The 17,634-nt window shown below is 37.0% G+C and overlaps 1 protein-coding gene across 6 annotated transcripts in view; it reads left to right on the forward strand.

Moving 5' to 3' along the window:
* SLC39A10 (solute carrier family 39 member 10) overlaps nucleotides 1–17,634 on the forward strand; it is a 138,872-nt gene that overhangs the window by 87,256 nt on the left and 33,982 nt on the right. For all 6 annotated transcript variants that reach the window (XM_055345498.1, XM_055345503.1, XM_055345502.1 and 3 more), the window contains 2 exons: nucleotides 11,390–12,414; nucleotides 14,291–14,498. In XM_055345498.1, the coding sequence (XP_055201473.1) occupies nucleotides 11,390–12,414; nucleotides 14,291–14,498 (1,233 nt within the window). The remainder of the gene's footprint in view (nucleotides 1–11,389; nucleotides 12,415–14,290; nucleotides 14,499–17,634) is intronic.

Raw genomic sequence — 17,634 nt, forward strand, 5'->3', positions numbered from 1 at the left:
CCCAAAATGGAAACTAACCCAAGTGTTTTCAAGTCTACGTGATCTGGGGAAAAATTCAGTATTAAAGATAATTTAAGGTTGTTAAATGATGTTAAAATAGGTTGTCAGCATTAGATATAGAACTTTTTGTTCTGCCTGTGTTTACCAGAGGTGAGGTAGGCTCATGTTATTTCTGTTGCAAAATTTGTCAAAAAAGGGGAAAAAAAAACAACTTTGAAATAATTCTAATATAATTAAGACTACTGGAAACAGTTCTGTATGAAAGGAAAGCGAGACTCATTATTTAAAGAGGAAAATCCTAGGATACAGTCTGAATGTAAAAAGGAAGAAAGTTTGTGGGAAGGGAATCTTTGGAAAGGAATTTTGTGCACAATTGGGATTAAGATTATGGAGATTGGTATGTAAAAAAGTTTCTTAGGGGCGTGGTCAACACCTGGGAAAGGGAAGGGAGAGTGGAGAGCAAGATTAGGCAGGAGCTGAGCATTGATACGGTATCAGCAGAAGCCCTAGCTAATATCTAAATTCCAAAAGTTGGATTGCCCTTAGAGCCATCCTGAATTGTGGCCAAAGGCCTGGACTTGTATATCCTCATATTGAACAATCAGTGTATGTGACCACCTGGGAAGAGAGCATGCTCTTAGCAGGGCAGCTGTCTTCAGGCAAGGCAATCCTGATAGCCTTTGAGAGGTTCCTACAGCTGAGAGCCTTCTTTCCTGATGGAGATTCTGATCAGCACATCCCATTATCCACAAGAACTCCAGTCCATGCAGTGCCCTGCGTGTCCTTGTCTCACTAAGTGTATATCAACAGGGGGGTGATAGGAATATAAGGAGGGATGCAAAAATTTTTAATTTATTTTTTTAATATTTTATTTATTCATGAGAATACACAGAGAGGAGAGAGAGGGAGAAGCAGGCTCCATGCAGGGAGCCTGATGTGGGACCTGATCCTGGGTCTCCAGGATCACACCCTGGGCTGAAGGCAGCGCTAAACTGCTGAGCCACCAGGGCTGCCCTAAATTTATTTTATTGGAATGAATGAGTCTTAATATCAGAAATACCCTAGTATAAGATTGGAATTTGGTTTTTCTGTTAAAAATATTTTTCTTAGATTATTTGTCTAAATTCTAACCAAATGTTTTCTTTATCTTTTTTTTAATGATTTTATTTATTCACGACAGACACAGAGAGCTCTAGAGACAGAGACACAGGCAGAGGGAGAGGCAGGCTCCATGCAGGGAGCCTGATGTGGGACTCAATCCCGGGGCCCCAGGATCACACCCCCGGCCAAAGGTGGTGCTAAACCCCTGAGCCACTGGGGCTGCCCTTCTTTATCTTTAATCTGCCTAGAAAAAACTCTCTGTACTTGCCTTTAGAATCTCTTATTGCCACCTTGGCTAAATAGACCCATTAAATACTAAGTTTTGTCACAATCTATCATGCTATTTAAGCATGTTCTTTAAAACCTGATATTTCTGACAGACTTCCCAACTTCACCTTCTAAGTAGTCTTTTTGACTAATGAGGCTGACTTTTTGGTATATCAAATTACATGGGAAGCATTGTCAAATAAGTGATGATAGACTTTCTTAGGTTGTATTGTATAGGTGAATGCAATAGCTGTTTCAGAAATTATATAAAACTCCTAAGGTTTTGCTATATCCTGATGATGTCATCACTTCTAATTGAAGGGTGTATCACAGAATTTCCTTGTCAATTACATTGTAATGACAGATATCTGATACCTTTAAAATCATAAAACCAAGAATTTCCAGAACTATTGGGAAAACTGCATTATTTTTCGTGGAAATGAAGGTGATTTTAGAGAAAAGTTATGTTTCAGTAGTACACATTGATGGATGTTAAAGACAATTCATCAGAACTGGGATCTAAGTGTTAGTTGTTTTTCAATAAAACTAGTCTGTATCCTGAATTCCTTTGGTTTTCTCAAATATCTGGCTAAGACTCTCCAAACTAAGGTTTCTTATCCCACGTCCAGAGAAAAGGAGAAAAATCATTGAGAACTAAAACTTCCTTTTTTCCTGAAGCCCTGCAAACTGGAGCTGACACCTTGAGGTAAACACAACGGCCCATTTTTTTTTTTTAGACAATCTTCATGCCTGTTGCTGTATTGGCCACTCAGATCACCAGAGACATACAGATAATTGAACAAGTTTATTCCACCTGTCTTCATTTGATGGATCTGCCATTGGAAAATCCAGACCTTGAGATGTTCACAGAAGCAATTTTATGGATCAAGGATAAAGAAGAGCTAGATACATGACCCATCAGTTAGTATTCATTGTCGACATTACCAGAAATCAGATTGCTCAATTGCCTAAGGGAATAGGCAGGGACATTAAGCCACGGTTAGTGGCCCATACAGAGACTCCAAAACCCTCTGTAATGGCTTTAGTACCAAAGACTAACCAGTATTCCATTGAAAACCTAAGAAGAACTGAAGAATGGAGTTTTGGACACATTACTGGCACTACCTAGAGCCAGCTGGAAATATAATGAACAAGGGATAATACTTATCCCAGAACATCTTTTATTTACCAGAGCACCCCAGATGGGTGAGATGTTACTCTCCAGTGGATATAGAAGTATATTTTGGGTCCCAATCTTCAGAGACCTGTCAAAAAATAGTGAAAAAATGTGATGTTTGTGCAAAAAACAATCCTAAGACTGGACTCCCACCAGTTCTAAAAGGCATACCACTTAAGAGGCCCCAAACCTGTTGAAGACTGGCAGGTGGACTTTACCATGATGCTACACACAGTGGGTAATTTTCAATATTTGCTAGTATTCTTTTTTAAGATTTTATTTATTTATTCATGAGAATTGCAGAGAGAGAAGCAGGCTCCGTGCAGGGAGCCCGATGTGGGACATGATCCTGGGACTCCAGGATCATGCCTTGGGCTTAAGGGAGGCATTCAACTGTTGAGCCACCCAAGTGTCCCTATTTGCTAGTATTTGTAAACACCTTTTACAAGTTGAGTTGAAGCTCTTCCATGCCATTCAGAGAAGGTATCAGAAGTTGTCAAAACACTTTAAACAAAATCATTTCTGAGCTTGGATTGCTGCTAACAATTCAGAGTGACAGTGGGGCAGTATTTACAGTGAAAGTCACATAAGCAGTGTCCTGTGTGTTGGGCATGCAGTGACAATTACATGCTTCATGCAGACCTTAATCAACTGGGAAAATGAAAAAATGAACCATATACTTAGAAGAACTTTGGTGAAGATTTGTAAAGAAACCAGTTTAACATGAGGGGGGGGGGGAACCTTGCTAGTTGCCCTGCTCTGAGTAAGTGACCCCTAACAATAAGTGTGGTTTAAGCTCCTAAGAAGTATTCTATGGAAGACCCTTTCTCCACGCTTTTTAGGACTTGGGAGTTTCTAACAGGGCTCACATTAGGGAATTGGATACTATCAGGTATGTTCAATCTTGTGGAAATTCTTAACTGCTGTAATAAGTTTGCATCCAGCAGCTTGATTTGTACCCCACAGGTGTGCCCTTACACTTCCTGGTCTAGACTTGGTCTTATTTAAGGCCTGGAAGAGCAAGCATACAGAGGACCAACTCCAGCCTTGTTGGACCTTCTGTGGTGCTATTGACCACGATTCCTCAGTGAAACTAAAGGGAGTTAAGCCATGGATTCACCACACTCAGATGAAGCTGGTTCCACAAGAATCCACAGGTTCACTATACCCTTGTCAGGAAGGAGAACCTCAAAAAGAATCCTGCTTGGATCAGTGAGCCTCTGATGGACCTAAAACTATTTAGGAGAGCTCGTCCAAAGAAATCATTTTTCTATTGTTTGCAACCTCTCAAGCTTGAAAAGATAATCTACCATTAGGATTTTGCCAACATTGGTCAAGGGTGGCAGTCTTTCTCACTGTTGAATATATCATTCTGAACCTGGCTCAGAGTATGACCACAGCAACCAAGTAGTAATCCTCATAACTTCTTTTGGTCTAATTTGATGCACTCCATCAGCTTAGAGACAGTTTAATCAAGTCATCCAGTTAACCACACTCCTTGCTTTCAAATGAAATCTTCAGTGATTCTGCAGAATGAAAATATTGATCATCTTGGACTAACAGGAGTGCTGTGAGCATCCCTAGGTTTCATTTTATATGTGGATATGAATATTTTTCTAGGGGAACTAGAGTGCAAAAATCTCAGTTAATGTAGAATGCTGAGTTTCAGTTTGTATGTTGGAACTAAAGAATATTTCTAAATGAGTGCAGAGAGTTCCAGCCTTCTAACTCTGATCTTCTCCCCCTTTCAGCTAGAAGTAACTAGAGCCTTCATGGTCTCAATTCCCTCAAGAAAGGAATGATCAAAAGACAGTGGGGATTGATACAAGTGACCAAACGTTAATGGGACTAATAAGTGTAGCTGCAGCTTTTTACCCAGACCTTTTTTATTTGCCTTGAAACAGCTTTGTCAATCTCTTCCTTAGGGGAGGCAGATTGAGGCTTGCTCTCGGGTCTCCTTGTCTCCTTATCTGACTGCTTCTCCGATAAACCCTTTTCTTGCTGCATACTCAGTGTCTCAGTGATTGGTTTTGCTGCACTTTGAGCATAGAACTTGTTTGGCCACACATGGGGTCAATTATTTGATGTTGCCTGAGAAAATATATGTATGTTTTATTTCCACCATTGGTACCTATTCATTTGACAGATAATATGCACTGAATAAACCACAAGACATTTAACGTATCAGATGAATGGAGCAACATTCACTAAGAATAGTCTTTTCGCTAGCATCTTCTAGTGGAAAGTCAAAGTAAAATGCAGGGAGTGTAACTGCCCTCTTAGTAGTGATTGCCTTAATTACCCATGCTCTTTCATCTTCATTATTGTACAAGCAAAATTAATATATTTTAAATGGTGACTTTATCCATGAAGCTATATATGAAACTGATGTGTTTGGATTTAACCCAAGCCTCATACTTAATGTAGCTTTGAATATTAGAAAACATTATAGATTTATTACTTTTTAAGAATTCTTAAGCCACATATGTTACATATAATTCTACCTATTCAAGGAATCCCAAGATTAGTTGACTGTAGTATATCATTTTAAATAAGAGTGTTTGATTTACTTGTATTGATTGTAATTCTCACACGTTGGCTGTCTGACTCAGACTGGATAAAACATTGCCGAGACCTACTGACAGAGTTCCTGATTTAATGGGTCTGGATGGGGTGCAAGAATTTATATTTCTAACAAGTTCCAAGGTGACTGTGATGCTGCTTCTGCTGCTCCTACAACCATACTTTGATTAATCATGAATAGAGGTTATGTGATCTTTTCAAACTAAAGAATACGTAGAAGAATATAACCTGAATCCCATTATGCTGCTCTAATAAATACTAAATGTTTTGTCACAATGCTTCAGACCTCTCTCTTTTTAAGAAATAGAAATAAAACCCTGCAGATGCAGTTATATGTATATACCACCCTCCGTCATCTGACTCTCCTCTTACTGAGAGGTAACCAGTCCAGAATGTAATCATCCCTACGTTAGGTTCTTGCTACCTGTCGATATATATACCCCAAAAGTAAGATGTTTTGCATATTTTTTATTGTGTTCAAGTGATAGGACATGTACCTTTTTGTTTTAAATTGTTTCTGAGATTTGTGCGTGTTACTTCTTCATAGTCCTACATTTATCATTCCAGTGTAATTTTTAATTACATAAATATAGCACATTTATTTTATCCATTCTTCCACTCTTGGGCATTATAGGTTTGTGGCAGGCACTAATTATTACATAATTGACTGCCATTCCTTATTTACCTCCTTTTTTCTTGCTGTGAAGCCCCCATGTTCTGTGAGTACTTCCTCTCATGTATGTAGGGGAGAGAACATTTTTCCATTCCCAAGGGAATAAATATCTATTTGTCTAAGTCACAGTTTTATTCCTTTACCAGTGATTGGTTTTGGCTTGGGTATGTAGTACAGTCTTGGTCTAATATATGTGAAGGGAAATCTAAGAGAGACTTTGGGGAAATCTTTTTCTCCTTGGGTAAGAAGAGGTATGAAGATAAATCCTCCAGCTTTGGATATAGTTGTGCAAGGATGGAATGGTTGTAGCAATAGCAGTTCTTTGAGACTCTGAGGGGACAAATCTGAGAACTTGGGTTTTTGATCATGCAATTATCTTGGAACCACCCATTTCTGCCAGCTTTTTTTAATGTGAAATTCTTTTCTGGTGTTCCGTTATTACAACCAAAATATCCCATTATAAGGTAGTTAACATTTAAGAACACCCCCCCCCCAAAAAAAAACAAGACTGCAATAAATATTCTTGAGTTTGTCTCCTGTGAGTGTAAGAGCTTCTCTAGGATAGATGGATTGATAGAAGTGGAACTTTGGGGCTATAGAGTATGTCCACATTCACATTTAGTAGATGTCAAGTTGCTTCCCAAAATGATTGTACCTATAATATAAACTCCCATCAGCAGTGTATAATAGTTTCTATTTCCCGTTAGATCTTCGCATAACACATGTTGTCAGATATTACATTTTGTCTGTTAATGTTTTAGTGCATTATCTAGATTAGTAATTATGTTGCTTTTCAACCAGCTTTTTTTTTTTAAGATATTTATTTAATTACTTTAGATAGTAGAAGAGGGAAAGCTCCTGAGTGGGTGAGGCGGAAGGGCAAAGGGAGAGAGAAGCAGACTCCTTGTTAAAAATGGAGCCCAGTCTCACAACCCTGAGATCACCACCTGAGCAGAAACCAAGAATTGGGCACTCAACCAGCTGAGCCACCCAGGAGCCCCTGTCCTCTTTATATCATTTGTAGGGTTGGCTCTGCAGTATTAGAGGTTTTGTTTGTTTTGTTTTGTTTCCATATTGATCAATACGTTTTATATATTCTGGGTACTGATCTTTGATATGCATTGCTTGCATATGCACATTGCAAAGATTTTCTAGTGTGTGGCTTGTCCTATGCTTTGTCTATGGTGTCATTTATTGTAGAGTAATATTTAAAGAATTTAATTAAAATTTTAAGGTTTGTACTTTCTGTGTCTTACCTGAAAATCTTTTCACTAAAGTCATGATAGTCTCCTAAATTTTCTTCTAAAACTTGTAAAGAATTTTACTCTTCACATGTATGTCTTTATTCCTTTTAGAGTTAATTTTTGTGTATGGTGGGAGAAGAACAACTAACTTATTCACAATCGGTATTACTGATTTTCTTTCTGAATTCTTTTCTGTTCCTGTGCCAGTCCTGTCTTACTGTAGTTTGTGTAACTTCATAAATAAAGAAGTCTTTATTACCTTACTAATTAATCTTTTGAATTTTTTTTTGTCTTTGGGTTTTTGCTCCTCATATGAATTTTTGGATAAGCTTGTGCAATCTTACCAGAAACAAATAGTACTAGGATTTTAACTGACAGTGAATTAAATTTATATGTAAAGAATTTACATACCTTATATCTCCTCCATATAGGTGGTGTATCTCTCCAGTTTTTGTTGTTGTTCTATACTGCCTTTCAATAATATCTTACACATTTCTTTTTATTAATAGTCTTGCTCTGTTTATTTCTAGGAGCCTTATGATTGTTAATTACGTTTTCTAACTTTTTCTTTGGAAGAAAACTTTATTTTAAAGAAACTTTTTCACTGAAATACAGTATGTATACAAAAAAGTATGCAGAGTATAAATACAATGCATTATCACAAAGTAGTTGTATTTGTGTAACCATTACTCATAAAAGAGAATGTTATTTGACTTTCCAATCCAATTATTACCTTCTTCCTTACTTTCAAAAAAGTCATTATTGGGACACCTGGGTAGCTCAGTCGAAGAGCTTGTGACTCTTGATCTCCCGGTTGTGAGTTCAAGTCCCATGTTGGGTGTAGAGATTATTTAAAAGTAAAATCTTTTAAAAAAAAAAGTCATTGTTATCTTGGTTTAGTTTTACCTACTTTTAACTTTATATAAGTATATATGGCTTCTATATGCTTGTCTGTGGTGTTCTCTTTAATGTTTGCCATCTTTTGCACAGTCTTTGAGATTTGTGTTGATATGTGGAGCCATAATTTCATTTTCATTCCTGTGTAGTATTCCACTGTGACATTATTCTGTTTGTCCATTTGCTGATGAACGTTTGTTTTAAGCTATGATGATGATGTGTTAATTCTTATGTTCATGTCTTTTGGTATCATGTCTTTTGCATGCATTTCTGTCAAACACATACCTAGGATTAGAGTTGCTGTATGAGTGGATATGCTTTTATGTTCAACTTCGGGAGATCCTGTCAAACATTTTTCCAAAAATACCAATGTATGGTCAGTCCCACCAACAGTGCATTCAAATTCTAGTTAACTTCCTATTCTTAATCTACATCTTTTGTATCTTACTCATTCTGGTAGATATATAGTAGTACCTAACCATGATTTTAAGTTATATTTCTCTGATAACTATTGAGGTTGGGACTCTTCACATGCTTAGTAATTTGGCTATTTTCTTATGAAGTGCCTGTTCAGACTTCCTACCCACTTTTCTGTTGAATTGTCTCATAATTCTCATATTGCCTTGTAGAAATTCCTTACATAGATTGACTGGTAATGTTGTGATAATATTTTCTCAATCTGGGGATCCCTGGGTGGCGCAGCGGTTTGGCGCCTGCCTTTGGCCCAGGGCGCGATCTGGAGACTCCGGATCGAATCCCACGTCAGGCTCCCGGTGCATGGAGCCTGCTTCTCCCTCTGCCTGTGTCTCTGCCTCTCTCTCTCTCTCTCTCTCTCTCTCTCTCTCTCTCTCTCTCTGTGTGTGTGACTATCATAAAATAAATAATTAAAAAAAAATTAAAAAAAAATATTTTCTCAATCTGTGACTTGCTCCCCACCCCCTACCCCTTTTTTAAAGATTATTTATTTATTCATGAGAGACACAGGCAGAGAGAGGAGCAGGCTCCATGTAGGGAGCCTGACATGGGACTCAATCCCGGGTCTCCAGGATCACGCCCTGGGCTGAAGGTGGTGCTAAGTCGCTGAGCCACCTGGGCTGCCCATCCCACCCCTCCTTTTTAAATATTTTAAAGTAATCTCTCTACCCAACATGGGGCTGGAACCCACAGCTTCAGTATGGTCTACCTACTGAGCCAGCCAGGTGCCCCTCCCCCCCATTTTTATTTTAAAGATCTGTGGCTTACCCTTTTATTTTTTTCTCCAAGATTTATTTGAGAGAGAGAGAGAGCAAGCAACCAGGAGGAGAGGCAGAGGAAGAAGGACAGGGGAAGCACAAAGCCCAATATGGGGCTCGATCTCACAACCCTGAGATCACGACCTGAACTGAAGGCAAGAGTCGGATGCTCAACTGACTGAGCCACCAAGATGCCCCTTGCCTTATTAATAATCTCTTAATGATATGTCCTGATGAAAAAAAAAAGATATGTCCTGATGAACAGAAATTCCTTAATTTTAGTTGTATACTTTATCAGTTTCCCTTTATAATATTTTTTATGTTCTATTTTAAATGTCTTGAAGCTAGCCTCTCAAATGAATCTAGATCTACACTTTTCAGTACCATAGCCATTAGCCACATGTGGTTATCAAGTACTTGAAGTGTGGGTAGTCTAAATTAAGATGTTCTGTAAGTGTAAGATACATGCTGGATTTCAATGACCTAGTATTAAAAAAAGAATGTAAAAATCTCACTAGTAGTTTTAATACTCATTACATGTTGAAATGATATATTTTACACTTATGAGTTAAAATATGAAAATAACTTCAACCTGTTTATTCTAGAACATTTTAAAATCAATGGATTCACCTGCATTTCTATATTCTAAAAGTGTGTTGTCCAGTAGAATTTTCTGTGATAATGGACATATTCTGTATTTACACTGTCCAGTATAGTAGCCATTAGCTGAAAGCGTCTATTGAGCATTTAAAATTTAGCTGAGGTGATTGAGAAGTTGAAATTTTTTTAAAGATTTATTTATTTATTTATGATAGACCTAGAGTGAGAGAGGCAGAGACACAGGAGGAGGGAGAAGCAGGCTCCATGCAGGGAGCCCGACGCGGGTCTCGATCCCGGGACTCCAGGATCGCACCCTGGGCCAAAGGCAGGCGCTAAACCGCTGAGCCACCCAGGGATCCCCAAGAGAGGTTGAATTTTAAATGTAGTTAGTTTAAATTTAGGTAGCCATATGTGGGTAGTGACTACTGTATTGAATGGCACAGTTATGGACACTTTATTGCTTTAACATTTATTGTTTTTTAGATTTCCAGTCTGTCTGAATTGCTTTTTATATATGGTGTAAAGTAGGGGTCAAGTTTTGTTTTTTTGTTTTTTTTTTTAAGATTTTATTTATTTGTTCATGAGAGATAGAGACATAGGCAGAGGGAGAAGCAGGCTCCCTGCAGGGAGCTTTTTGTAGGACTTACCCCAGGACCCAGGATCACAACATGAGCCAAAGGCAGACACTCGACCACTGAACCTCCCAGGCGCCTCTATAGGGGTCAGGTTTTATTTATGTATTTTCTTCCAAATGGAAATCAAATTGACCAAGCACCAAGGAAAAGAGAATCTTTACTATTTTTAGACACTGTTTTGTTTCTTTGGTATATTTGTTTGTCTTCTAATACCATACTGTCTTTAGTAGCTGGTAGAGTGGGTTCCCTATCTTGATCTTCATGAAGGTTGACCATTTTTGGACTTTCCTATTTCCACATAAATATTAAAAATACCTCATCAATTTTCAGTTTCTTCTGGGAATTTGATTTGTATTACATTGGATGCATATCACATCCAGTCATAAACATGATAGAGCCGATTTATTTAGGTCTTCCATTTCTCTCAGTAATATGTGATCTTTTATTTATGTAAAGGAAGGTCTTGCATATCTTTTGTTAGATTTATTCCTAGCTATTTGGTTCTGTAAATGATACGGTTTTCTAATTTCATTTTCTAATTATTGCTAGTGGATAGAAATGAAATCAATTTTATGTTATTGTCCAGTTTTACTGTTCTGTTTCATCTTCTTGTCTTACTGCACTGACCAGGACCTCAAGAACAAGGATCAGCAAGCTTTTGTAAAGGACCATATAGGAAGGAAGCCAACAGTTCCTGTATAAATATATAGTAGACTCTTAAGTGTTGTGCTTAGGAGGAGTTAGGATAGTCCATAGATGGAATTTTGAACAATTTGTACTAATTTGAAGGGCTGTACACTATTTTGATACATTAAAAGGGGCCATTTTTATAGGGAATTGAAGGAGAAAAGAATGATTTATAGCACTGAAAGAAATGTGGTAAAACATTGGCCTAGTGGATTGGCAGTTGCTGGAGAGTTAATGATGATATTGAATGTAAGTATGAACTAATGCTCGCTTCTCTTTTTAAATCCCTTTAGGAGAAATAGAAATGAAGGTACATATGCACACAAAATTTTGCCTCATTTGTTTGCTGACATTTATTTTCCATCACTGCAACCATTGCCATGAAGAACATGACCATGGTTCTGAAGAACATCACAGACATCGTCGTGGAATGACAGAGTCGGAGTCAAGCAAATTTTCAGTGCTGGATGCTGAAAATGAAAAAAAATACTATATTGAAAAACTCTTTGACCGTTATGGTGAAAATGGAAGATTATCCTTTTTTGGTCTGGAGAAACTTTTAACAAACTTGGGCCTTGGAGAGATAAAAGTAGTTGAGATTAATCATGAGGATCTTGGCCATGATCATGTTTCTCACTTAGATATTTTGGCAGTTCAAGAGGGAAAGCATTTTCACTCGCATAACCACCAGCATTCCCACAATCATTTAAATTCAGAAAATCAAACTGTGACAAGCGTATCAACAAAAAGAAACCACAAGTGTGATCCAGAGAAAGAGACCATTGAAGTATCTGTCAAATCTGATGATAAACATATGCATGACCATAGTCATCGCTTATGTCATCACCATTGTTTGCATCATCACCTTGATCATAACGCCACTCGCCATTTTCCTAATGATTCCATTGCTCACAGCGAGCGTGGGGAGCCTAGCCATGAACCTTCAACAGAGACCAATAAAACACAGGAACAATCTGAGAGTAAGCTACCGAAAGGAAAGAGGAAGAGAAAAGGGAAGAAAACTAATGAAAATTCTGAAGTTATTACACCAGGTTTTCCCCCTAACCATGATCGGGGTGAACAGTATGAGCATAATCGGGTCCACAAACCTGATCGTGTACATAACCCAGGTCATTCTCATGTACGCCTTCCAGAACATAATGGTCATGATCCCGGTCATGGACATCCAGATCTTAATCCTGATAATGAAGGCGAGCTTCGACATACCAGAAAGCGAGAAGCACCACACGTTAAAAAAAGTGCAATTTATTCAGCTGCTACTCACAAGGATCATAATGAAGATGACCGTCAACATGAGGTAGGTGTAAAGAGATGGCTGCTCCATAATTCTCACATAGTTGTGGAGCATTTTAGGTAAAAAGAGAAGTAACAGTGGAAGATAGTCAATCATATTCAAACTTAATTTCCAGATATAATATTCTTGAATAAAATATTTTAAGGAATTAAAATCCAATTAAAGGTTTTTATCTGGATTTTCACTTTCAATGTTTCTCAAAAAATCTAAATATTTAAAGGTTGTTAGAACATATATCCCTTATTTTACTTTCTTGCTTATTTATGACTTGTTTTGACTTCCCAAGTTAGTTTTCATTTTGTTTATTTTGGTTGGTTCTAGATACTTGAAAACTGAATCCTTTTTGTTTACCTGTCCAGTTGGAAAGTAACTAGGGATTTTCTTTTTCATAATTTCTAGCTTAATGAATTAACCACAGAATGGTTCCCAGTTACTGATGTAGCTCCAAAGTCTGTTAAATGTGGTAGATTTGTTTTCTCTATGTGACTTTATAGTAGGGCCTACTTCATCGTAATTAATTTTTTCTCATGCCTTTGACAGATGGCAATACAATAATAAGAAAGCCCACTAGTAAGGGGATGATTGTGTTTTCCTTAAAGGAAAGTTTTAAAAACTTTTCATATTCTTTTGAATACTTGCACATTTGATGGATTTCCTTCCCAATTTTTTAAAACTACTTACCTTATACATGTTTATTTTTGTTTCATTAAAAGTATATCGACATCCTTATTTAACTCTACTTTTTAGTACTTATTAAAGTCTAGAAGATTGTTGAATTTATTTGTTATCATATGCATAAAAGCAGCACCGTCTAGTAGGGAAAATGACCTCACCGTTTCTGTCTCTATAATTGAAATATGTTTTGCATCTATGAAAATATCTCTGTGTTTCTTCCCTGTGTGAATAATCAGATACTGGTTTTCAGCAGCACTGATTTTAAAAGCACTTCTGTTTTAAAATCTTAGTGTACTTGTAAGGAAATGGTCTTATTTATTTACTACTATAGATAATATCCTAGCATCTTTTGTTGATAATAACCAGACATTATCATGAATGTTACTCGTTTTTCAAGACTTGTGGGGTCTGTATCAGTCAAACATGTTGATTTATATCCTCACAGGTCTGACACATTGGGAATTTTCTCAGGATTTCTATAGAAATGTTCTATTCACTGGATAGAGTAGTAACTCATGTTAAGACCTGAGAAGAATAATTTTCTTGTTTATATGTTTTGATTTTTTTGTACCATAAATAAAATCATATAATGAGGTGGCAAGTCTGTAAGCATACAACCAAAGACTATCATTTTAGATATTTGCTATATGATAGGTCCAAACTTGTTTGCTCTTTGTTTTCTACTTTGTTTTGTTTTGTACTTAAAAGTACCAGTGGATGAAGCTGCCTTCTTTCCTCTTCCACTTTTAGCATTGGGCTAGAATTTTCCAATATAATATTTTTCTGGGGTACCTTAGGCAGTGAAAATGTCTATATTGTATATTTTATTATAAAGTTGTTAATGTACTCATGTCTATTTAACAAATAAGAATCTTGAATGATTGATGATTGCACTTTGAATAGGGAAGTGATTTTTTTCTTCACCCCTTAGGAATGCAGCTGTGTGTGATTTTTATTAATTATTGAGTGAGTCAATTATCTTTCATGTGTTGGAGTAGAAAATGGCTCAAGTCCACGTAAAGTTTTGGGTATTGAAGTCGAATGTATTTCTAGCATAAATTCTTAAAACAGTTTTATTTGTAATAGATATCTGTATTACAGGTTATTTTCAAATAATATTTAGAATATTTTTTATTGCACAGTAATTTATTTTTCTGCTTAATTTTCTTAAAGGACTCTTAATTTGTTTATCAATTTTTTGCAGTGTTTGAACGTCACTCAGTTGTTAAAATACTATGGTCATGGTGCCAATTCTCCAATCTCACCTGATTTATTTACATACCTTTGCCCTGCTTTATTATATCAAATCGACAGCAGACTTTGTATTGAACATTTTGACAGACTTCTAGTTGAAGATTTAAATAAGGATAAAAATCAGGTTCCTGAAGATAAGGCAAATATAGGGGCATCAGGTAAGAAAGATTTATGTTTTTTTTTGTTCCTCATAGTCTTTGTACTTTTTTAAAAAATGTAATTGAATTAGAAAGTAATTCCAAATTATCATCTTCCTTCTGGTGACTTTGTTATGTTTTAGTCAGGATTAGATTATGAGCATTTAAAAAGGATTAGGGGAAGACAGGAGGCACAGTAGCTCCTTGTCTTTTCTGGGACTATGGAGGAAAGTCTTACCATGGATAGAGAATTAGATTAAAAAGGAGATACAGGTTTGTGATAAATGGATTCTTCTTGATGGACAAGTGTAAATAATGTGCTGCCAATTAAAGTCATTTGGTGTTATAATTAACTTTTTAGCAGAGTTGAGGACCTGTGGTGAAAAGCTAAGATTAAGTTTATAAGGAAATCAAAGGGAAGCCAATGTTGTTAACTCTGTGAATGTCAGAAATGCCTGTGATTGGCACGGGAATTCATTATGGGCAGTTTCATAGAGAGCTTCAACAAAAGTAAAACCAGAACGATTACCAAGGGGCTCCTGGTGGCTCAGTGAGTGTCTGCCTTTGGCTCAGGTCATGATCTCAAGGTCCTGGGATCCAGCCTGCATCAGGCTATCTGCTTGGGAGTCTGCTTCTCCCTCTCTCTTGCTCTCTGTTCTTCCTGCTTTTGCAGTTTTTCTCATATGTGCATGTGCATGCACACACTTGGGCATCTGCACACACTCTCCCAAATAAATAAATAAAATCTAAAAAAAAAAAACTATTTTCAAAAATCTCTCTAGGCTTTTTTAGAACCATATCTGGTTGGCTAGATAGCTCCACCTTGATGTTCACAGGTACCTCCCACTTAGTATTTCCCAAGCTTCTACTCCACAAAAAGTGTATACCTCTTATTGAATCCCAAATGTCATAACAATCCATCTTTTTTTAAAAAAATCTGAAAATCTTTGGCTTTTTCTTTTTTTCCCCTTGCATAATCAATTGTCAAGTCCGATTGAGTCCTCTGAAATACCTTCTAACTATCCACTCCATCATAACTTGGTTCTTGATTGAATTGTTGAAATAACTTCATAACCTTCCCTTTCTAAAATGCAAATGAGTCTCCCAACACAGTTTTTTCCTTTTTAGTGACAGCTGATATACTTTTATTAACTATTACAAGGCATTCTTCTGAACTCAATGACTTTTACTTCTTACAATAGTTGTATAAGGTAGAGTTCTAATGACTCTAAGGTAGAGTTGTATAAGGTAGAGTTCTAAGGTAGAGTTGTATAAGGTAGATGTTCTAATAACTCCCAAAAATCTCAGAGCTAGTCAGTGATAGTGCTAGGATTCAAGCCAGGGAAAATTTAACCATTTTGCTCTCCATGTACTAAGTGTTTCATATGCTTTTTCCCCCCATTAAATTTTAACAATACTCTATTGAATTATTTTGTTTAAAGATTTATTTATTTTAGAGTAAGAAAGTGTACAAGCTGGTGGAGGGGCCGAGGGAGTAGGGGAGAGAGAATCTTCAAGCAGCCTCCTTCCTAAGTATGGAGCCAGACTTGGGGCTCAATCCCCGGAGATTATGACCTGAGGCAAAAATCAAGAGTTGGATGCTTAACTTTCTAGGATATGACCTCTGCCTACCTACTTCTCCACCCATATCCCCCACCTTTTATTTCATCCGGCCGTAACCATAGCAGACTCCTGATAATAGATTATTCTGTTTTCCCCTCATTTATCTCAGCCTTTTCACATTCCGAACCTTTCTAGTGGAGTGACCACAATGATTTCTCAAAGATCCAGCTCAAGAGTTAGACCTTCTGGAATAACTTACTCACCATCGTAGACTTAGTTAAGTTCCCTTGATCTATCCAATCCCTGTACAGAGCTTGGGAGATTTTCATAATTGGATTTGTTATCTGTTTTTCTTGGACTTCAGTTGCTTAAAGGAAGTGACTAGGTCTTTTGAACAAGAAAGCATTCACATATTGATTAAATGAATAAATTACTTAATCTATAAGCTTTCAGTTATAACTCAGGAAAGACCCTCATTGTAAATGAATCTGAGGATCATTTTATGAGTACATTTGACCTTTGAACAACACAGATTTGCGCTGCATGTGTATGCTTGTATGCAGATATTTTTCAGTAACTACATTGGATAGTTTCTTGAAGGTTTGCAACATTTTGAAAAAACTCACAGAAACTGTGTAGCCTAGAAATAATGAAGAAATTAAGGAAAACTCAGGTATTACTGTAAAACTACAGTATATAACACATATACAAAATATGTGTTGATTGATTACGTTAACAGTAAGGATCGATTGTGTATCAGTCGGACTAGTATACTTTGCTGATGCAGTGTCTCAGAATGAGTAGAATTCTCATGAACTTCATCATGTGCAAAATCACAATGGAGGCAGTTCTGGTTGAAATGCCCAAGATGGAGTGGCACTGTTGCTTGGTAATGGAAGTGACTAAATTGATAACGTGTGAATTTGGGTCAAAAATGGGGTCTGACAAGATAAAAGATTGAAAAGACAGAATTTTAAAAATTTTTCATAGCACAGGAATAAGGTAGACACGTTTAAGAGTATCGCAGTCCAGTGTACATGTCAGAGTTTTATTTGAATAGATATATTCATTAAAGCTTGAAAGAGTACAAGCGAAAGGAAGTGCTGTCACGACTTAACGAACTAATAAGCCTCATAGGTACCCACCTGCTGGTTAATTTCTTTGTGATATGAAAATAACTTTAAATTAATCATCAGGTCTTCTATTTATTAGGACCTTACCATGTCCTGTTTTAAATACTTTTACAAGGCTATTTACCTGATGCAGGCACTTTAATTTACTTCTATTGCTGAGGAAAGGAGGAGGCTTTGAGAAATCAGGTAACTTGTGCAAGGTCACACAGCTGCCAGGGAGCAGAGCCGTAATATGACCCAGAGTAATCGTAACCTCGACACTCCTCTCCACTACTTCCTGCCAAAAAGGTTCTTAAGTCGACTTTGCTAGCATAGGTGACAAGGAGATAGAGTTCTATATAATTCCATTTGGTAGTGCTGTGACAGGTGATGCAGACACAGGTAAGAAAGTGATAGAGGTGAGTATTGGTGTCAGGATGGATTAGTAAAACCCAACACCCAGGAATAGTCTTGTTAGGAAG

Source organism: Nyctereutes procyonoides, unplaced genomic scaffold, assembly GCF_905146905.1.
Source record: "Nyctereutes procyonoides isolate TBG_1078 unplaced genomic scaffold, NYPRO_anot_genome, whole genome shotgun sequence".
In the NCBI taxonomy this organism is placed as follows: Eukaryota; Metazoa; Chordata; class Mammalia; order Carnivora; family Canidae; genus Nyctereutes; species Nyctereutes procyonoides.